This window comes from Cibotium barometz, chromosome 18 (assembly GCF_041138505.1).
Source record: "Cibotium barometz isolate CiBa-2024 chromosome 18, ASM4113850v1, whole genome shotgun sequence".
Taxonomy (NCBI): domain Eukaryota; kingdom Viridiplantae; phylum Streptophyta; class Polypodiopsida; order Cyatheales; family Cibotiaceae; genus Cibotium; species Cibotium barometz.
Window position 1 is genome coordinate 12,304,894 of NC_141063.1, and position 23,955 is coordinate 12,328,848.

The following is a 23,955-nucleotide window of genomic DNA, read 5'->3' on the forward strand; positions in this document are numbered from 1 at the left end:
GCATCGAAAAGGCAAGACCTAGTGACACATGCTTTGGCAAGGGTAAGGTAAGCTCTTGACGAGAGAGAGAGAGAGAGAGAGAGAGAGAGAGAGAGAGAGAGAGAGAGAGAGAGAGAGAGAGAGAGAAGACCCTCTTGCTCCCTCACTTGAGCATGAGGGGGAGGGGCAACACCATGTGGGTCACTAACTAGTGCTTTGAATTGGTGGTGGAACAAGAGGAAGAAATGCAATAGGATCACCAGGTACCTAAACCATGCTTCCATTTCATGTTCAGGGCAAGGAGAGTGAAATGCTTTGGATTGGTGGTGGGCAAGATGAAGAAATGCAATAGGATCATCATGAATGCTACAAGGGGGGTACCTAAACCATACTTCCATTCCATGTCCGAGGTAAGGAGAGTGAGAAATGCTTTGGATTGGTGGGCAAGAGGAAGAAACGCAATAGGATCATCATGAATGCTACGGGGGTACCTAAACTATACTTCCATTTCATGTCCATGATGGTGAGGTGGACATCCCCTCCCACTTGTGCTAACATGCCACAAATAATGCACCATCTCCTTTGACCTTCCAAATTGATTGCTACCCCATGAATCACACACATCCTGTGGGGTTCAAAGTATGAGATTACAATTGTGGAGTACCTACCACTAAAAGTATGACTTCAAACTTTGTACGTTGTTTGTGAACCCCATGTGGCTTGTGCTTTAAAAAAGTTTTTGTTTTGACTGTACAATACATGAGTCTAAGGGAATTAGATAAAGCAAAAAAGAGAAAGTGAAGGTACGTAAAACTAAACCTTCTAAAAAATGCAAAGGTTTTTCACTAATTTAAAGTTTTTTTAAAAGTTTGGAGGCTAATCTATCTACTATTTTTATTACAATGGGATATGTTGGTTACAAAACACTCATGTAACTTGCCACACATGGTGGGTGTTAAAGTTTATTTTCAGAAATGAAAGGTGTAGTAAAATTATATACCCTTGGCATGTGGACAAGAGCACTTTGATTGAAAAAAGTGCATCGGGCTGTCTCAAATTTTGATTGGCAGGAGGAAGGAGATCTGGATCGGTGACGTGGGCGTTTGGAGAGCGTAGGATTCAAAGCATTGGGAAAGTAGGGATCGATGGCTGCACAAGAGCAGCGACGGATCGATGACGTGGGCTCAAGCGTATAATATCACAGGTTGAAGAGGGGTAGGAAGAAAACAAACAGTGAACTTTTCATTCATACTGCTTGTGGCTGTGTCGATCATGGACGCCAAAGGTGGGAGCAAGGGAGGTCGAGGCAAGCCCAAGAAGAAGGCTGTGTCCAAGACTCTGAAAGCAGGGCTGCAATTTCCTGTGGGCCGCTTGGCTCGCTACCTGAAGAAGGGCCGCTATGCTCAGAGAATCGGCTCCGGCGCTCCCGTCTACCTTGCAGCGGTCCTCGAATACCTGGCGGCCGAGGTCTGTTAATATTGTGGATCCGTGTCTCTGCGTGTGTGTGTGAGAGGATGAGAGAGAGAGAGAGAGAGAGAGAGAGAGAGAGAGAGATTTGGGTTTTAATTTGCCCGACGTCCCTTTTCTCTTCCCCTTCTGGTGTTGGGACGGCAATTCCCCCCCTGTTACGCATGCAGAAATGGGTGTCTGTGTGGTCATATGAGAGAGAGAGAGAGAGAGAGAGAGAGAGAGAGAGAGATTTGGGTTTAAACTTGCCCGACGTCCACTCCCTTCTCTTCCTAGGTTCTCGCTTGAATGGCGATTTTCCCTGTCATGCATGCGGAATTGTCTGTGTGGGGTCCGAGAGAGAGAGAGAGAGAGAGAGAGAGAGAGAGAGAGAGAGAGAGAGAGATTTTTCTGTCTGATCTGGGTCTCCATATCACCCCTCTCCCTCTACACCCAAACTGGTGCCAGTTTCACTATCATGTGTCTCTCTGTGGCATTTCTGATGTGGCAAGATGTGCAGGTGCTTGAGCTGGCTGGTAATGCTGCCCGTGACAACAAAAAGAACAGAATTATTCCTCGCCACATTCAATTGGCCATTAGGAATGACGAAGAGCTTGGGAAGCTCCTATGTGGGGTAACCATTGCCCATGGGGGCGTCCTGCCCAACATTCACCAGGTGCTTCTGCCCAAGAAGTCTGCAGAGAAGTCTGAGAAGAAGGAGAAACCGCCCAAAGCTGCTAAGTCTCCAGCAAAGGATGCCAAATGAAGTGTCACTGATTGAAGTTAGTGCTTTCGTTTATTAGCTTAGTTGATGCAATATGGGATCCTTTGCTTTACAAACACTGTTTGGCTGCGAGAGCAGTCCTCATTGCTGTATGTACATATTTTATTGCTCTAAACTTGGTTTGATATTCTGGTCCTTTTGGTTCACATGATACTATTAATTCAGTGGGCTCTACTGAATTATACAATGCGAGTTCCTTCATTTTTGCAATGTAGAGTAAAGGATGAGTGCTGTAACTCTAACCTATTACATGTGGCTATCCAATGGTGTAGTGTGATTCTCTAATCAAGAGTTGTGACCTCATGTTTTAAAGTGCGATTTTGAGTTTCATGTGGTTGTGTCGGCTCATTAAAGGAAATGTTTGCATCTATAACATGTAGAGTTGGTGAATATTGTAGGTGATGTGTGCATGGGCATTGGGCAATATGTGGGTTTGTGTAGATGCTTGCATATCTTTGAGGATGATGACCAAGATTGTTAAGAGTCGAGATTCACTTTGGTAGATAACTTGCAAGAAGACAAGGATATAGAAGTTATCCATTTGAATTATTTGTCTTATTGTTGGCCAAGAGTGGCCAACTAAAGGACATGAACATGGATGAGTTGGTAGAGTAATCTACTAACCATTTAGGCTAGGAGTGATAGTGACAATCTTGGCTAGTACTTCTAGCAAGATACTTTTATTTGTTGTGGAGAGATGCTAGCAAAGTTTGGATCAAGATGCCATTTAGGCTAGGAGTGATAGTGACAATCTTGGCTAGTACTTCTAGCAAGATACTTTTATTTGTTGTGGAGAGATGCTAGCAAAGTTTGGATCAAGATGTGAGAGATGGATAAGATCTCAATCTTCTCCATGTCAAAAAGAAATTTTGAAAATGCTCAACAAGCCAATTCTCGATAATCTCTTGTAAGCAACCCAGTGTGCCGAATCTTGCCAATACATACCAATGTGGCTTCTTTCGAAATTAATATGACAAGATGTTGGAATGGGAGCTTTGGAATTGTGTTTTGCATGTATCTCTACACCTTTCTGGGCCTATACTGCTCGTATCTCTAAGTCCTCATTGATCAAAGGTTGGATGTCTTTTTGCTTGGTGTAGCTTTTTGACCTACTTTAGGAGAAGGCTCTATAACAAAATCATGGCATCTATAACAAAATCAGATTGATGACTCAAATGACTAATAAAGAAAACTTTGAGTAAAAATCACTACAACTCAATAGACATACATCCAACACATTCAATTCCCCACATCATGTTGTATTGAATTCACAATCTATAAAACAACATGAAAAATTGGCTCAAATAACTAACAAGAAAATATTTGGGATAAAATTCACTACAACATGATAGATACATATCTAACACATTCAATTCCCTAGGTCGCATTGTATTGAATTCACAATCAAGAAAACTTTACACGCAAAATTGGCTTAAATGACTAATAAGGAAAACTTTTTGGATAAAAATCACATGATAGGCAAACATCCAACATATTCAATCCCGCACTTTGTGTTGAATTGAATTTGTAAAATCACAAGGAAACTCCAAAACCCAAAATCGGCTCCAATAACCTACAAGGAATACTTTTTGGATAAAAATTACTACAACGTGACAAGCAAACATCCAACACATTTAAATCCCCCACATTGCATTGTATTGAATTGAGAATTAAAGAAACTCCAATACACAATATCGGCTCAAATGATAAACAAGAAAAAAGTTTTGATAAAAATCACTACAATGTGATAGGAAGATATCCAACACATTGAATCTCCCATATCGTGTTGTATTGAATTCACAAAACAATTAAGGAAACTCCAAAACACATAATGATGCTTCTACACATGTTAAAGACCTATTTAACAAGTATGAGTACAAAATAATACAATGTGAGGGGAGAACCCATAAGCTATTCTCACGTTGTAGTGATCGTACTAGTGGAAGAGCGATGTTGGAGTTATTAAACATTGGATTGAGAAATGAAAACTTACTCATGAGCAGAAATGTCGTCCACAAGAATGAGTAGATGAGATGGCATAGACGATGACGAAGAGCAGACCACGCCAAGGAAGACACACGAAAATAAGACGTGTTATTTTAGAAGAACTTGCCGCTAAATTCAACAGTTTAGGGTCTAACAGAAGAGGTCACACCTTAAGTAGGTGTGACACAGCATGATGATGTTAGAACTAATGGCACTAGGTGTACGTGGCATGCAATGATGAATGATCGAATGCATGAGTGACACGTGTCTATCACACATGTGAAAGAATGTGGACAACCGCCAATGTATATCTACCACGTGTAAAGACCAAGGGATAAAGCACTCCACATGCATTATTTATAGCGTGAATTTCAAAAAATATTGGCTTTTTTTGTGAAACTATTTTCTTATACTCTTGCTCTTCTACGCCCGGTGTTGGCACTTCTCCTATCCTCCAATAGTGTGATATCGATAATCTTCCTGATACTGATCCGTGAAACAGTCTCCACCCCTTTGCAAATTTAAGGTGTGTTCTCAAGTCTTAATGGTCTTAGAATGTTTTTTTTTCATAATTGAAAAATGATTATGAGCGTAAGTCATGTACCTAAGCAAATTATATATATTGTAATTCAGTACAACATGATATAAGGCTTCACTTGCCAACAACAACCCTAAATCGCGCCTTATTGACTTGCAATATACAAGGTTTGTATATTGCGAATATGGAACCCTACGGACGATCTTCGGCCCATGATCATGTTCTAATGAAAAACTATAGTACTATGAGCTTTTAAAGCCGGTTGTTAGTGGTTGTTGGATATTTGTGCAACGTAGACCTTGTATAAGTACAACACGATGTAAGGCTTCACTCGCCAACATTGCATTAATTGATACGGGATCAAGTCATAACTTGATCTCTGATGAAACCTGGATAGCTCTAGACAAACCTCACCTAAAAGCCATAAATGCACAAGTCTAAAGTGCACATTTATCAACTACAAAAGTTGTGGGATTTTTAAATGTTAACATTTCTATAAGAAATAATCCCTTGGTGGAAAAGGTGTTTGTCTCATGCCCACAGGATCTATGGAAAAAGAGATGATTCTTGGGCGGTCCACCTTATGGAAGCAAGTGCAGGAAGCGACAGACCAAGTACAACTGCTCAAGGAACAAATGGCTACAGCCAACACTATACACAGAGTTGTCATTCACAAGGGTCTAAAGGCTACAGAAGAACAAGAGGCCAGATATTAGAAGGAAACAACCAAGTCTTTAGCAAAACCATAGTGCAAAAAATTAAAGAGAACACATAGCTGACAGCACAAGTTGAACAAGCTAAAGAGCAGCTTCAAAAGGAGGTGGCTAATGCGAAAAGAAGAAGAACATACACAGTAGCTCAAGGAGGAACAGGCACTGTTCCAAGTCAAAGAAGAAGAAGAGTTAACCAAGCAAATCGCCACCCTCACTAAATCCGTCATGGAACCTGAACAGAAAGTGGTCAATCTTCAAGTTTAAAGGGAGCAATTAAACAAAGCACATGCCAAAAAAATCAAAGCTTAAATGAATTTATCACTATAAAATCCTTGGAAATTGATAAGATGATGGCTATCCACAAACAAGTGCTCGATCAAGTTAATTACTAGCTAAGAAGCCACCAATTATTAGCCGAAGAGCAACTAAAGAGAATTGAAGCTGCTAATGCATTGGAAGCATTGGCAAGAAGGGCACAAGAAGTAGCTACAAGAAGATATGAAGAGTTGGATGCTACATGAATGGTACATGAGGTTGCAATCTCTAATCTGTTGTCAATAAAAGAATTGCGGATACAAGAATTGGAATACCACCTAGCAATAAGGGAAAGGACTAAAAGAATAGAGCCTACAAATGAATTGAGACTACTCATTAAACGAATCTCAAAGATAGGTTCTGTAAGATTCCTCCCTCCAGCTTTTGAGGTGTGCAGGTGTAAGAACCTCCCCTTCTGATCTTATAATTATTCCCCTCTGTGAAATAAAAGAAAGATCCTGTTTTACCCTGTTTTGCACAGCTTTGCTAGTTCCCCCCCACTATGCACATTTTTCAAAAATCCCTCTCTCCCTCTCTTGAAGGTAATTCAAAATTGAGATATTTTTAGATATAAAAATCCTCCTAATGTCTAAAATGGTTTCCCATGAAAGAGAAATTCAAAAAGAACTTTCCAATAGGCAATTGGAATTAATTGAAAATAGGTATAAAGGACCTTAGCCTAAGGGTCCAGATTTTTAGAAATTTTTAGATTATGGTCCAATTAAGGTTCCTATGGAGGGACCAATAAGATTAATCCAAATGTAGGGAGGAGATAAATTGAAGAATAAAAGAAAAACCTTCCCAAAAATGAGTAAATGCTCACATAAGATGAAGAGTGGACTAAGGACCAAAGAAAAGAATTAAAAAACTGAATTTTGACACCTCAGTGTGGGGATCTCCCCTCATGAAGTAGGTGCCTTTTTCTCACCATCACCCCCAAATCTTAATCAATATAATGAGATATTTTCATCTCTCCTCTCTCCTGTTTCAAAACTAGATCCAAAAAGTAAGCTGAACTGACCCAAAAAGGTAAAAAATTGACCAAACTGATTTGAAAATTCTAGAATCAGTTTGTTTGGTTAGAGGCTCACTTTTTCCTATAAATAGAAGCCTCGCTCTTTGTAAAAGCTTAATGGTGTTTATGCATTGTTACTCTTCTCCTATCCTAGGCCATCTACATTGAATTTTTTAATAATTCAATTGTTTTTGGCCTAATCCTCTCCAAAGTGAATTGGTGGCCACTATTGCTTCAAACAATAGTAGAACCCTCAATCCCTCAAGCCAAAGGAGAGCTTACAAGATCCATAGCTAATTTTCTTACTTTACAAGCACCATAGCTAATTTTCTTACTTTGTTTACAAATTTTAACGAAAAATCTATGATTTTCTTGATTTTTATGTTTTGCAATTGATTGAATTAAATTCAGATGCTATGCCTTTGATGAAAAGGCCACCCCTTCTCTTCTTTACATTCCAACCTTTCTTAATCCTAGAAAGATTAACTAAGTGATTAATTAAACTCTTCTTATTGTTTACTCTCTTGAATTTAGAAAATTGTGTAGATTAGAGTTCTATAATTCTAAATTGGGTTAATTAAGTCAAATAAAGGAAGATAAAAATGAGAAATGGTCAACCATACAAAGGAGGTTATGGCAAAATTTTCTAAAATTTTATGAAAAAGAAAGTTTGTTTTTATGTATGTATGTGAAAGAATGGATGTGGATGTATGTGAAAGAATGGATGTGGATGTAGGTGAAAGAATGGATGTGGATGAGTATGTGAAGAATGGATGTGGATGTGTATGTGAAGAATGGATGTGGATGTGTATGTGAAGAATGGATGTGGATGAATGAGATGAGATGTGTATAAATGAGATATGATGTGGATAGATGTGATGTGGATGAATGAGATGAGATGTGTATGAATGAGATATGATGTGGATAGATGTGATGTGATGTTATGTGGATAGATGTATGTGATGGATGAGATAAGAGTGAATATGATGTGATGGATGTGAATAGATGGAGGTGATGTGATGTGAAGTGGATAGATATGAGTGAATGAGATGTGATGTGAATCGGGATAGATGTGAATGAATGAGATGTGAGGTGAATCGGGATAGATGTGAATGAATGAGATGTGAGGTGAAATGGATGTGATGTGGATTGGGTTAGATATGGATGAGATGTGAATAAATGAGATGTGAATGAATGTGATGTGATGTGATGAGATGTGGATATGGGTAGATGCGAGTGGACGAGATTTGAGGACAATAAATGAGGAAATATGTGATGAGATGAAAATGATGTGATTGGATGAGAATGGATTCGAATACATATGAAATGGATGTGGATTAATTAATGTGGAACAATGTGGAAAGACGAGAGTTCGTTATAGAAACTATATTATGACCTGTTTTTAAATGATTGTTTTATGTCAAGAATGTTGGGGAAACATTTTGACTGTCTTGTGAATGAGGTCGTGGGTGGAGACCTAGTTGATAAAGTTGCAAAGCTGACGGAGAGTCATGTTGGAATTAGGGTTGCAGGAATGCACACACAACTTCAAGAAGATGAGGAAGCTTGAGCACAACACAGTAGTGTATTATGAGTGCCAAAATGAAAGATCACAAGCCCTAGAAGATAATGGGCGTATATACAATGCACGGGGGAAAAAACCTCCTAGTGAGGGAAAAAGTGCCCCGGCGGTCCTAAGTGTGTTCACACACATCACTACTATAATATGGTAACAAATCCCCCCTGGAGTGATGCGGTGAACAAGAGCTAGCACTCATGTATAGGGAAGTGTCTAGCTATGTGGACGAATCCACAAAAGGGAGTAAGCCCAAAGCTTTGCGAAAAGCTTCGAACTTCTCACGAGGCAGAGCCTTTGTGAAAAGGTCTGCAAGGTTATCCTGTGTTGGCACATAAGCCAAACTGATCTCTCCTGCAGAGAGTCTCTCCCTGACATAATGGTAGTGCACCTCAATGTGCTTCGTACGAGCATGGAACACTGGGTTCCGCGCAACTGCCAATGCGCTCTGACTGTCAGTGAAGATGGTGGTGGCAGATGGCTGCCCAACACCCAAATCAGCCATAAGGCGTCTGAGCCACACACACTCAACCGTAGCTGTGAAAGCTGCCCTGTACTCAGCTTCACAACTAGAAGTGGCCACAGTAGGCTGCTTCTTGCTCAACCATGATATGCATGAGCTTCCAAGCATGAAGCAAAAACCACTCGTGGACACGCGTGTGTCATAACAACCAGCCCAGTCAGAATCTGAAAAAGCATGTAAATCTGGCGGCAATGATCCCCCCTTGGGATAAAACAACCCAAGATGCTGAGTACCACTCAAATAGCGAAAGATACGCTTCACTGCCTGCCAATGCTTAATGCCTGGGCTATGCATAAATCTGCTCACCTGTGAGACTGCAAACTGAATGTCTGGCCTCGTAATGCATACATAAATGAGGCAACCAACAGCTGTCTGATAGAGTGTGACATCAAAGTGATCTCCAGCATCATGAAGACTCAACTTCAAACCTGTCTCCATTGGAGTAGCAATAGGCTTGCAGTCTTCAAGGCCAAATCTCCGCAACAATGTTTCAATATACTTTGTCTGACACAAAGCAATACCTCCATCACACTGCTTAAATTGTATCCCCAAATAATGATGCAAATGCCCCAAATCTGACATCTCAAAAGAGGCATTCAAATCAGCCTTAAAATCAGCAATATGACTCTCATTTGGTCCTGTGAGCAGCATGTCATCGACATAGAGAGCAATGATTAGATGTACACCATCCACACGTTTAGCATACAAAGTGCTTTCTGTTGGACTATTCTGAAACCCATGTGCAGTCAAATATGCATGTATTTTTTCATACCAAGCTCGTGGAGCTTGCTTTAAACCATATAAAGCCTTTTTTAACCTGCACACTTTGTTTTCCTGCCCTCTTTGAACAAAACCACGAGGCTGCGATACATACACCTCCTCATGCAAATCTCCATTTAAGAACGCAGTCTTTATGTCCAGCTGATGTACATTCCAACCATTATGAGCTGCTAATGCACAGATGCTACGAACAGTGGTCATACGACATGTGGGAGCAAAAGTCTCATCAAAATCAATGCCCTTCTCTTGAGCATAACCTTTTGCAACAAGCCTAGCCTTATGGCGATCCACTGTGCCATCAGGCTTACGCTTCAATTTGTATACCCACTTAGTGCCAATGGCCTTCTTGCCAGGAGGCAAGTCACATAAAGACCATGTACCATTCTTCATAATAGCATCGTATTCTGCTTGCATAGCAGCCATCCAATTTTCTGAACTTTGTGCCTCATCAAATGAAACAGGCTCACTTTCATCGCACATACTAGAAACAGCCAATGCATAACAATTTGACGCATAAGAGGCACCATGAGAGCCAGAACGAGTGCGACTAGACAAAGGGGCATCCAACTTGCTGTCACGCAAAGTCTGCACCAGCCATCTAGGCATGTTTCTAGAGCCCTCAATCTCTTGTCTCTCATCCTCAAGTGCATCATGCACATCTGCATCAGATATAGGCTGATCTGTGCCATCATTTAAAACCTGCATAGGCTGAAAAACTGCCTCATGAGGTATTGCACTTGACTGTGCACCACTGAAAAGAGGCAACAATGTATCATAGACATCACGTGAGCTGATATCTGTCTCCTTAGTACATGAAACCAAGGGCTGAACTGCATCTTCCACAAATACAACATCACGGCTAACCAAAATGCGCTTTGTCTGTGGATGATACAAACGATAGCCTTTGCTCTCAGCACTATATCCAACAAAAATACATTTGACAGCTTTGTCATCCAATTTTCTGCGATGTTGCACAGGCACTAATGCATATGCCAGGCAACCAAAAACACGTAAATGGCCAACAGATGGCTTGCGGCTATGCCAAGCCTCATATGGAGTGACAACCTGTAATGCTTTGGTGGGACACCTGTTTAGTACATAAGTGGCACACATGACAGCCTCAAGCCAAAAACCATGTGGTAGACTTTGACTCTTAACCATACATCTTGCCATTTCCATGAGAGACCTGTTTTTTCTCTCAGCCACACCATTTTGCTGTGGTGTATACGGCACTGTACATTGGTGTTTTATCCCACGCTCAGCCAGAAATGCATTAAATTCTGAAGACATATACTCCCCCCCTCGATCTGAACGGAGGGTGCCCATCTTACTTTCTGACACATTTTCAGCCATAACCAAAAACTGTTTGAAGCACAAAAACACTTCGGACTTTGCCTTCAAAGGATATACCCATGCATGCCTGGTAAGATCATCAATGAAAGTCACGAAGTAAAGGTAGTTTCCAAATGATGGAGTTTGCATGGGACCACAAACATCACTGTGAACAAGCTGCAATCTGCGTTCAGCTCTCACTGATCCATCTTTGGGAAAGGAAGCACGCTGCATTTTACCCAGTATGCAGCCCTCACAAACATGCTTGACAGGTGCCTCAAGCTTAGGCAAAGAAGACACCATTTCAGATTTCTGCAGGCGCAGCAAACTTGCAAAATTCAGATGACCAAAACGTGCATGCCACAGTTTTGCATCTGAAATAGCCTGCGTATCCATAATAGCACATGCTGAATCCTCTACACATTTGCCATCCATATTGAGCTTATACAGCCCTCGACATAGTGAACCAGATGCTACAATGATGTCACCACAAGAGAGATCATGAACAGTACATCTGTCATCCACAAATTTTACAACCAAACCTGTTTTGGCAAATGCGGAGACTGACAGCAGATTCTTTTTGATCCCTGGCACATACAATGCATCAAAAAGTGTAAAGGTGTTGCCATTTGCAACATTCAGCACAATCTTTCCAACTCCTTTAACGGGATAAGAGGAGTTATTGGCACAAGTGACAGTATTCCCTGTGGGAGCAGACTCAAGGAAAGTGAATAAACTGCGCTGCGAGGTGATATGCTTAGTGGCACCACTGTCAAAGTACCATACATCTGAATCTACTGCAGACATACATGTGTCATGCAAAGATGGGTCATAACTGCACTGCGCATTGAATGCCCATTCTGTATCTAGCACAACATTAGCAGATTCATTGTTAGAAGGAGAGGCATCTGCAACAGCCATACCAGCCTCTTTCTTCTTAGCCTCTTTCGCAGCCAGCTTAGGACACGCTTTGATGACATGATCATTTCCCTTACAGTACTTGCAAAATGTCTTCTGTTTGTCACCCTTCTTCTCATCTTTGTCTTCCTTCTTTGGTTGCGCAGCATTTGCAGATTTCTGCTTACTAGAAGAAAAGCCAGCTTTACCTTTCCCGCTTCTCTGACTAGCAACGAAAGCTTGATCTGCGACACGCATAATATTCCTGTTTTGCCTTGACTGGTCTTCTTGCAGCAAAACAGAAACTAACTCCTCAAATGATAAGGCATTGGGATTGCCTTTCATCATCAAGCGAAGAGTGGAAGCAAAACCCTGATAAGAATCTGGTAGACCATTCAAAACAGTCTGCACAAGTGAACTGTCAGACAGGATTTCATCTGCAGAAATGAGCTGCTCTTTGAAATCTTTGATCTTTGTCAAAAAGCTATCCATAGAATCACCTTCGTTCATATGCTCACTCTCCAACTGTTTTCGGAGATAAGCAACACGAGCCTCATTTCTTGCCTGATACAATGTGGCAAGTACATCCCAAGCATCCTTAGAAGTCCTGCAGGAGCGAATATGTGGGATAATGGTACGTTTGACAGACAGCGCAATCAAGGCATGAGCCTGCGCATCTCTACCATCCCAACGAATCTGCTCTGCTGAAAGTGGTGGTTCTCGAACAGCTGCTACAGCACTTGTGCCTGCACCATCATCAACAGTACCTGTTTCTGATGTGTTTGCAGCATTCCCAGCCACAATAGGACGTGCATCAATACCCTGCACAATGTTCCATAACCCCTTTGCTACCAATACATGTCGCATCATATATGCCCACAATGGATAGTTGGTGCCATCCAACTTATCCTCAGCAGCCAACATGCGGAATACATCATTGTTGTCAGCCATGGCCAATGACTGTACTACTAGACGTAAATGCTGTCTGTAAGAGGAAAACCTGTATAAAATCGACCTGTGCTATGTAGCACAGCCCAAAACAGACGAATGGGCACTTGTCCTGCAGATTTTAATCTTGACAGAAAATCTGCACAGTAGGACGATTTTGCCTGCGCAGTACTAGGAAAGCAAAAACGGAGGGCGAAATGACTTCAGATCAAAATTCTGAAATGACCAAGCCCTATGGGCTCTCCCACGGCATATACTAACCTGCAGACGCTCGTGAAATCTCGTCGCAATCGGAGGAGATGAAGCGGCAGGTGCCGGTGATGCTGCCCGGGAGGAGGAAGCCTGCTCTGATACCAATTGTTGGAATTAGGGTTGCAGGAATGCACACACAACTTCAAGAAGATGAGGAAGCTTGAGCACAACACAGTAGTGTATTATGAGTGCCAAAATGAAAGATCACAAGCCCTAGAAGATAATGGGCGTATATACAATGCACGGGGGAAAAAACCTCCTAGTGAGGGAAAAAGTGCCCCGGCGGTCCTAAGTGTGTTCACACACATCACTACTATAATATGGTAACAAGTCAATGGAGGACGTCTCGCATAGCAAGGTCAGCCGAGGTCTTGACCAGCCTCAGTTCAATTTAAATGGTGAGCTTCCGGTACGGTGGATGAGGGACCAAGGAAACGACCTATGAGTGAAGCGCTAGGTAACCTGCGAAGGATCCTAGAGGGTGCTGACCATACGGTGCTGACCATACGGTGCTCGGGCTCTGGGTCACCGAAGATACCCACACGTGCGTCGTGGAAGATATTGGAACAAGGAGTAAGAGTTGTTTTTTGAATTCGGGCATGGATATGGTTGATTGACCGTGCTGGTCCTCAACGGATGAGTCCATGGCTCTTCTATATGGATCTGTTGGTTGATCTTGCTGATCTTCAACGGAGATTCCATTTTGATTTTTATAAGTAAATATATTGCCGAGTACTATGAGCTAGGAACTATCGAAAAGGCCCCTAAGTGGACAGGTGGTGAGCGCTCTGGTTGCCAATGATGCCATAGGTACACCGATGAAAGAAAAATTAGAAATTAGGATTCAACCGGATATTTTGGAGGTTTATGATAAGTAATACTACAATTTCATTAAAAGATTATTTTAAAGACAACTGAATATGTGAAAAAGGCAATTTCATATTGGGTGTGTAAGTGGTGTGACTAGTTTTAAGTTTAGGGGACCTAGGAACTCTTTTCCTTGGTACCCGGGACAAAACCTAACCAAATTCTTAAATGGATCCCATCACTACAATGGTTGGGCGGTTGGCTAACCCACAGGACTGGATGGGGTTAGGTTGGACTCATGGATCCCTAAAATGAGACTCAATTCTGTTATGGTACGATAGATGAAGTAAATCCCAGATAAAAATTATTCTATGGAAAAGAATCAATGGCTGTGCCTCTCAATGAGGAAGAAAGCATTGGTCTCTATGATCCAAGTGCAAGTCTTTTCCTTGATCTGACTATGGGACTTACGGGTTCGGTCAGATCAGTTCTGCTAGTTAAGGCTCTTGACTACCTTAGAGTAAATTTATCCCCTGGAAGAATCGCCCGTGCTTTTCGGGCGAGGGAAGTTTTTCTGGGTTCGGATTTGGAAGAACCGATGGATTAGTCTCTTGTTCGGATATCCGTGTGGTGGGTGAGGCCCCGAGTGAGGTGCCCTGCCCCATGCAAGAAGTGGTACTTCCGCTACTAGCACCCTTGAATTCGTTGTGCAGAGGGGACAGGGATCTTTCAGGTTCGTTGTTGCCGGTAACTCCTCAGGCCCCTCCTCAAACCTTAACCTTGTTTTTGTCTACACTAACCCTCTCCCTTCTTCAATATATGAGATAAACTTAACCGAAGACCTCAGCTTAGGAGATTTAACACTAATTCACCAAAATACAGAAAGAGATGCCGATCCAACTATCATTATGGAAACGTTTAGGGGTGACTTAGTACTAATGGATCCAGCTAATATATTTTTATATCCCTTACATCCGATCATGCTTAACCTCTGTAGTTGGTGTCGGCGGGTGTTACAATAATCAGACATCTTGGATAACAGTGTCAACAAACTTGCCAGATGATATACCCACCACACTAGTCGACTACAAAGTGGTTGCATGTAGCTACTAGTGGATCATTAGTCATGGGTGGTTAGAAGTTTATAATACACACCAACATTTAAATCTCTCAGAGTCTACCCTCTATCATCTGTTTGGTATTATAAAGCTCTACCGCTATATACATAAGCATTTAGAGGCAATGATAACTAAGTGGTATATAACTTTGATAAAGCACATATCGAGTATCCTAATATTACCATAGAAGATCTCACTGACCTACAAGAGCTCATGAAAACTAACAAGCCCAACCACCCACCCCCTAGTTCAAGAGAGAGCCAGGAAGAAACACACAACTCGTCCATTCCTACTACCTATCCAGTTTTCTCTTCTATACTACACCCCTTTCCGAGTGTTACTCCTACTAACAAAACTGAGGTCGACTTCATTTTCTCTCGACTACCTTCTATATCTTTCGATTTTCCCACTAACCCTATCGACCCCGAGGAGATGCCGGCACCCCACCTGTCTCCACCAAGGCCGCTTCAAGAGGTACGTCACATTCAACCAAGGCCGCTTCAAGAGGTACGTCACATTCAACCAAGGCCGCTTCAAGAGGTACGTCACATTCAACCAAGAGATGGCATTCAGCAGTTTATTGACAGCAATATTCTTGAGTCCTTGTCATGTGCAGAATATGAAGGGCTTTTTTGGGTAGGCACCCCATTACTAAAACCAAAGTTGATGTTCAAGGTGTTGATGCAAATCACACCTTTTGAACCGAACAGGAGAATCATGCCAGATGCCTATTCAACAGCCTCATCTACACGGCAATCATATGTACCATATCCTCTCCAAGCACCAATGCTCAAATTACACTGGGCGGGAGAAGGAACCTTATGGGCTAATGTAGCAAAAAATACAAAGCTAGCCAACCCTCACTTAGCGAACCTCCTCGAGATTAGAATTGTTACATTTATGATCAGCTATTATTTCCGCAGGTGGAGAAAAGCAAATCCTGTACATACAAGAGGTGGTTATGCAGCCATTGTCACAGATGATACCAATCCATGAATTGAAGATTTTGGTATACAACCCAATTGGCGTAAAGAGTACTTGACCATTCCAGAGTACAACAAATAGTATCAGTGATCACCACCAAACCAAAGGGTTGATCCGATGTACATGCCAATTAAGCGGAGGTTCACCCCACTGCAGTTCCATGATGTAAAGCAATGGGATTCACATGTCTGCTACAATTTCCCATAATTTTCAGATGTAGCACAACGACAACAAATGCTGACATGGATACAAGCATGGCGCCATATTCCAGATCCAGCTATCATGGTAATTTTTAGGTTTTTGAAGTTGATCGTAGTGCTTCTCAATCAACCAAAGGGGCGGTATGATGGCTTTAGTGCAGAGCAAGTCCTTTTCGACATGAACACAGGGCCAAATGAAAGAGGCATGATGCTATACTATCATCGCCTGAGGTGTTCTCATAATTGAAGAACACAATCCCCCTTTGTGTTATGAGAGCTCTTGCTTGTCTTATGAGAGAGAGAGAGAGAGAGAGAGAGAGAGAGAGAGAGAGAGAGAGAGAGAGAGAGAGAGAGAGAGAGAGTGTATGTTCCTTTTCTATGCATGTATGTGTGGAAGAGTGAGAGAGAGATTGCCTTGTGTTGTGGTGCGAGCGACTCTATGGTGACAACGTGGAGGTGGATATTGGAGAGTGGAGCTTCTGAAAGTGATCTTGGGGACCTCAAGGGACGTGAGCTCGAAGAATTGGTAAGTACCCAGTGATGGTTGTTGTCTATTGCTTCTTCCAATTATGAATGTTTAGAGTTCTCTCTTGGGAGGTGTGGTAGCCCATGGCAGAATGACATCAAAATTGAGTGATCTTTCGTTTGTTAGGAATCTAGTGACATGTACACTCTATCCACATGATCAATTCTTAAAAATACCACATTGTTTTTTATTGGGCCCACTTTATAGTTATGGTGAACTTTTGCTTGTTGGGTATGCAAATGATATCGGATTTGGGAGTTTGATAGCTCTAGACATAGCCATTAGATAGTACTATCAGCGGCTATGCAAATACCCATAAAACAACCCCACTCCTTTTCTGATTGAATTAAGGTTTCGCAATTCTATAAAGCATAGTTAAAGCACCCCAAAATTCACATAATGCAACTGGCTTGCTTTTGCCAATGTTTTGATGCATCAAAAGTATCATCTGGCAATCTTAGGCATGTATTTGAGCATCCCAAACTCAATCCATAAGCCTTATTATTTGCTAAGATAGATGTTATTCAGTGTTTCAGTATGATTCTCAATATGTATGATTTTTTATACTTTTGATATATAAAATATGTAGGTACAAAAAAAATTGCTAGCTTTCAATGAACAAGGAATATCAATTATGGGTGTGTGAGTTCACGTCGGCTCCATTGGTGGAGTGGTAGGGTCGTAGGCTAGACCTAGGGGGATTGGATGGGGTCTAGGTTGTGCTTATGAATCTAATCGAAGTAGACATTGGATACACCACTTGTAAGATTCCTCCCCAGGAGCCACTCAAGATGTCCAGTTTCTTCCCCTGTAATCAATTCCCTTTTCAGAATAATAAAAGTTCTTGTTTCTACCTGCTGTTTTGGCCTAGAGAGATAAAATGTTCTAGAGAGAGGTAATTCACTTTTTAGATATCTTTGGATGGAAAAACATCCCTCCTTATTAAAATAGATTCCTCCAAAATAGAAGTTTAAAAAGAAATTCCTAAGGTGCATTAGAAATAAATTATAATGTGCACAAAAGACCTTAGCCTCTAAAATTTTTGGATTAAGGTTCTTATGGACCAATAAGATTAATCCAAATGTAGGGAGGAGATAAATTGAAGAATAAAAGAAAATCCTCCCAAAAATGAGTAAATGCTCACATAAGATGAAGAGTGGACTAAGGACCAAAGAAAACAATAAAAAAACTGAATTTTGACACAATAAAAAAACTGAATTTTGACACCTCAGAGTGGGGATCTCCCCTCATGAAGTAGGCGCCTTTTTTCTTATCATTACCCCCAATTTTAAATCGATAAAATGAGATATTTCATCTCTCCTCTCTCCTATTTCAATCCTATTTCAAAACTAGCTCCAAAAAGTAAGATGAACTAACCCAAAAATGGTCAAAAATTGACCAAACTGATCTGGAAAATTCTAGAATCAGTTTGCTTGGATAGAGGCTCACTTTTTCCTATAAATAGAAGCCTCCCCCTTTGTAAAAGCTTAATGGTATTTATGCACTATTGCTCTACTCCTGTCCTGAGCCATCTACATTGAATTTCTTAATAATTCAATTGTTTTTGGCCTAATCCTTTCTAAAGTGATTTGGTGGCCACTCTTGCTTCAAACAAGAGTAGAACCCTCAATCCCTCAAGCCAAAGGAGAGCTTACAAGCTCCATTATGTAAGCTAATTTTCTTACTTATTTTCAAATTTTAAATCTATGGTTTTCTTGATTTTTTTGTTTTGCAATTAATTGAATTAAATTCAAATGCTATGCCTTAATGAAAAGGCCACCCCCTTCTCATCTTTACATTCTAGCCTTTCTTAATCCTAAAAAGATTAACTAAGGGATTAATTAAACTCTTCTTATTGTTTACTCTCTTGAATTTAGAAAATTATGTAGATTAGAGTTCTATGAATAATTTGGGTTAATTTAAGTTAAAATAGAATGATAAAAATGAGAAATGGTCAGCCATACAAAGGAGGTTATGGCAAAATTTTCCAGAATTTTGTGGAAAAGAAAGTTGTTTTTATGTTATTCCAAAAGAGTAATTCCCACCATTTTTGCATCTAAAAGAAATATTCTAATTACTCCATGTACATATTCACCTAACTATGAATATGCATGGATATCATTGATATTAATTATTAAATTGATTTTTATGCATAGAAAGATGCATAAAGGAATTTTTTAAATTACAAAAGTGTTGTTCTCATTAAATTTAATTTCTATGCATAGAAAGACGCATAATGCAAATTGTTTTTACTATAAAAGTGTTATTCTCAGTAAATTTAATTTCTATTCATAGAAAGATGCATAATGGAAATTTTTTTAATTATAAAAGTGTTATTCTCATTAAATTTAATTTCTATGCATAGAAAGATGCATAATGGAAAATTTTTATTATAAAAGTGTTATTCTCATTAAAAGTGTTATTCTCATTAAAAGATGCATAATGGAAAATGTTTATTATAAAAGTGTTATTCTCATTAAATTTAATTTCTATGCATAGAAAGATGCATAATGGAAAAAAATTATTACAAAAGTGTTATTTCTATTAAAATTGATTTTACGCATAAATAGATGCATAAAAGGATTTTTTAAATAAAAGTGTTATTCCCATTCACACGCATTGTAAAAAGAAAATTGAAAGAAATCTATCGAGATTGAAATATTCAGATAAATGATTAATTTATTCCTCATTGGATTCCATAACTAATTTAGAAATCAATCAAGTGAGAAAGAAATTTAGTAAAATAATAACTAAATTATCAAACCTTTTCGAGAAAGATAGTTCAGGAAAAATCTTATCCGACTCGAACCTTGAATCAAACTACGACCAAGACCAAATTCTTTTGTCAGTTTCGAGGAAAGAAGGTGTGACCAGTTTAGAAAAATACTCTCTCAAAACTCTCGCCAAATTTGAAACTAAGTTTGAGACCCTTCGAATTGATCTGTGGATCAAGGTTATAGAATTCAAGGAATTCTGGTATGAAATTTAGAATTCCATTCAAGAAGTTTTGGGGATACTGATTCAAGAAATACTCATTGTATTCAAAAGAAAATCAAATTAAAAACTTGCATAGAAACCCTATTTTCTTAAAGGGCTGTCTTATGCCAGAATGCTGGAGGGAGCATTTGGTATATGTTTATCTAAGGAAAGTTCGGTTGCAACAACTGGCGGGGAGTGTTCAAAGGACGGCTCACGCGGTAAAGCCTGGTCTTGACCAGCCTCGGTATGGTTGAAAAATGGTGTGCTTCCGGTACGATGGGCGAGGGTCGATGAAGCGGTCCCTGAGTGAAGTGCTAGGACACCTAAGGAGGATCCTGCAGGGTTCTGACAGGGCAATGCACGGGCTTGTGGTGCCTAGGACACCCATGCGTATGTCATGGGAAGATATTGTACGATGGGCGAAATGATTATTGTAATCTGTTACTGGATCTCATTGAGTTGACCAGCTGGTCTCAACGGAGAGTCTAGAGTGATACTGTTTTTTTGAGAAACAAGGGACTGGATGGAAATTTTGAGTTGTGATATCTGTAACCAATAACTGTTTGTCAAATGGATTATTTTATATGTTAAAGTTTTAAAGGGGAGTGTGTCCGTATGTTAAAGTTTTAAAGAGGAGTGTGTGCGTATCTGTATTTGAAAGCAAAAGTTAAGAAAGGCATTCAATTATGGGTGGGTGAGTATTTGTTTGGTTCTACTGATTCCAGTGGGGTTGGGTGAGTATTTGTCTGGTTCTACCGATTCCAGTGGTTGGGTGGTGGCTAAACCATGGGCCGGATGGGTAGGCTGGAATCAGTGGAGTTTTAATAATTAAATTGAAATAATAGGAATACACTTAGAATTTGAGTAGTTAAATAAAACCCTGAAGAATTTCTTAAATGAGTAGATCAATGGCTGCTTGATTTCGGTTAGGAAAAAAGTGTTGATTTCCTCAGATGATTAGATCAACAGCTGTGCGTGATTTTGATTAGGAAAAAGCATTGATTTCTTCAAATTAAGTCAGTGATAGTTTTCCTTCTATCTGGTTTAATCAGGTGAAGGATAGTTCAATCTCTTGAACCCGTTAGAAAATTCGTTAAGAAAATCAAAAAGGCGGAATCGTCCCCTTTTTTCGGACAAGGGAAATTTTCTGGTTTCGATTTCGGAATGACCACCAGATTAGTTTTGTGTTTGGACATTCGAGGGCGAGGCCCCGAGTGGGAAACCCTGCTGCGCGCAAGAGGAAGCTACTTCCGCTACTAGCAACCGGGAATCCGGTGTCAGAGCGCTATTGTAAAATTACGAAACAGCAGTAGAAATTGCCTAAAATTTTAAAGTAAATGTGGGAAATAATGTTTTCACTTGTTAAGATTATGTTGAAATGAACTTCATAAATTGAAAACTTGTAAATTGAGCTGGATTTTTAGATGGATACCCCAAATATGTCTAGCATTTCTCGACTCTCCCAGAGTCAAGATATGATCGCCTTTGCCTTCAAAAATCTCATCAACTCCACTACGACAACTCGAGAAAGCAGAGTGAGACTCGCTCGTCACTTTGAGGATCTATACTTTCCTGATCTAGTAGAGCGACGTCAGCATATGTGGTTCTTTGGAGGGCAAAATATTCGCGTCAATACCAATCAATGATAGAGACTGAGTCAGAATATCTCGCTAACCACCCATGATCTTGAGTTATTCATTATGTACAACTCTATAATCACTCACCTCCGAATTTTAGAAATTCTTACCGTATTTTTAGACTTCTTAGCCGCTTTATTCCTAGGAGAAGAATTACAACACCATTATCAGTGATGAATCGTGTATATCATAGCATGTCTTCATCACAGTATCACCTTTTTATGCACACGCAATTGAGGCGGTGACTTTTGGAGCCGAGACACTCTATAGATATATCAAAAACTTTTGATAATAAATGATGTTTTGCAAAAGATTCCAAATTGTTTTCGTGGTTGTGAATATTGGTTAATAAAATTATCAGAGTGAATCTTGTTTTCAAGAATTATGATAGAATAATTATTTGTTTAAGAAATAAATCTCAAAAATTAAATAGTCATAAATCTGATGACAAAGTTAAGTTGACAAAAATATTGTTTTATCAGAATCATGAGGCGCGCGGCCCGTGCTAGGTAGCCGGATCCTCTTATCGATGATGAAGAGTTAGATCCGGACGTTCGTAAAGCCCTGCATCGATCCTAACCTGGTCCCTTCAAGGGTGAAGGGGAACAGTTAGGAGAAGTAGTGGAAAAATGGATCAAGGCAATGGAAGAGTATTTTGATGTAACCGATTAATGAGAGGAGCAAGATGGCTCTCGCCAGATTGAAAATTGTGAAAACGGCCAGGGTCGTATGGAGGAACCATTGCGAGACAAACCATCTCGACCAAAATACCCAGACCTGGTCAGATCTTAAAGCTTAGTCAGGAAGAGGTTCTGTCCTCCGGGCTTCCCGGAAACCAAAATGAATGAGTTCTTGGAACTAAAGCAGGATAGCTGGACGATTGAAGAATACCATCAGGCATTTGCCCTTCTCCTCAAATATTCTCCACTTTTGGATGAAGAGCAGCTGATGGTGGCCGGATTCATTCGAGGGATGAACGAGCCATTGGACACTTTAGTGAAAAATGCCAAACTAGTCTCAATGGTAGAAGCTGTCAGAAAGGCAAAGGTTTTTGCCAAAGCATTTGTTGTTAAGGTCCCGCCGAAGCCTGCACCCTCAAACTTTAAAAGGTTCCAAACCCCGGGAAGTGCTTCAAACTTTCCACCCCCAAAGAGGCAGCAAGGCCCTAATAAGAATCAAGATGCTCGAAAATTCAGAAGTGAAGGAAGACCCCTCCCTCAGAACACTTTCTCGGGAGTCCCACCTCTTTCAAGGATTCAGAGGGATGAGATTCGAAGTGAGAACAAGTGTTTTAGATGTCAAGGTTTCGGTCACCATCTTAAAGACTGCCCAACTCCTGCCATGTCAAGAGGACAGGGAAGTCAAGGACCCAGAGTGTAGAGACCAGCCCCTTCGTATCAGTCAAATCAAAGTTCGTCTCGCCAAAATCAGGGCAATCCTAGGAGGACTCCAGCTCAACCATCTGCCTCTGTTCAGAGTAGTCTCAGAACTCCCTCCCAGAACAGGGACCGAAGAGAAAGAGTTCCGCCCCAATCTGCAGCAACCAGAGCAGTTACGATAGCAGAAGTAGTGGAAGAGGAAAGAGGTCAAATTTATGCCGCGATTGAAAACCAAGGGCCAAATCGTCAATTCTCTGACATCCATACTCCAACTGAGTATAAGGGTAAGCCATTCAAGCTTTTGATTGATTCAGGCACAAATCAAATGAATTTGCTAAATCACAAGAACGCCCTAAACCCAACCCTCAGTTGGGCTACCTCCCACACTAAATCCCCTTCTTGTTCCAACAAGCACACCTCAAAGCAATGCCAACCTACAAACTCATATGATAAGTAGGTTTGTGAGATAATTTTCATGCCTCCCCTTTTAGAGAATCTCCCCAACTGAGAGTGGGTAGTGTGGCTCCCCATTGAGAGTGGGTAGAGCAGGTGTAGCTGGGTGGTCTATGGGTAAACACCCAAAAATTCCAAAAGCCTACACGTGAAAAGTCAAAGTGCATATAATGCATAGTTTAAATACCCACATAGGAAGACCATATGCATAACTATAGATTCCTACCTACACAAAACCACTCACTCTTAGGCACATGTAGTAGTACACAAAGTTCATTTCAAAACTACAAGCTGCCTACATCATTATTTTCCCATGTGTAGTAGTACATAGAGTTCATTCCAAGATCACAAGCAACCTACATCACTCTTTTCCCATGTCTTTACATTTTGGTCTTTCTGACATAGCCCTCATCTCTTTCATTGATGATAAGTCTTGTTTATGCTATGTCCAACCTTCTTCTTTCCCACAGTGTACCTTACATTAACCACCTTTATAGATACCTAGACTAAGAAGATAATCCTTACATAAGGAACATCCACCAGAGAAAAAGCCATGGATGATGGCACCCCATCCACCTTATCCCAATCGGGAACCCAAAGCAGTAAACCATGGATGACCGCACCACCTCCACTTGATCCCCAATCGAGAACCCCAAAAATTGCTCACAATTAAAAAAGATTCTTGATCCCTAGAACCAAAAATGCTCTGCAAGGTCCGAGGAGTCCTCATTCATACACATAGGTCAAGAACCACCTTTGGGTAGCCTATCTATCAACACAAATTTCAT

The 23,955-nt window shown here is 40.5% G+C and overlaps 1 protein-coding gene across 1 annotated transcript; it reads left to right on the forward strand.

The window, feature by feature from the left end:
* Nucleotides 1-1,164: 1,164 nt before the first annotated feature.
* On the forward strand, nt 1,165-2,345 carry LOC147628947 (histone H2A-III-like). Its single transcript, XM_086812118.1, has 2 exons — nt 1,165-1,446; nt 1,946-2,345. Exons 1-2 carry the CDS (start codon nt 1,252-1,254, stop codon nt 2,189-2,191), a joined length of 441 nt encoding a protein of 146 aa, XP_086668244.1. The 5' UTR covers nt 1,165-1,251; the 3' UTR covers nt 2,192-2,345.
* The last annotated feature ends 21,610 nt before the right edge of the window (nt 2,346-23,955 follow it).

What these genes read in the sequence shown, in the direction of transcription:
- LOC147628947 (XM_086812118.1), top strand. Translation starts at nt 1,252, where the DNA reads ATGGACGCCAAAGGTGGGAGCAAGGGAGGTCGAGGCAAGCCCAAGAAG. An exon ending in TCGAATACCTGGCGGCCGAG is followed by an intron (nt 1,447 to 1,945) that starts GTCTGTTAATAT and finishes CAAGATGTGCAG; the next exon opens with GTGCTTGAGCTGGCTGGTAA.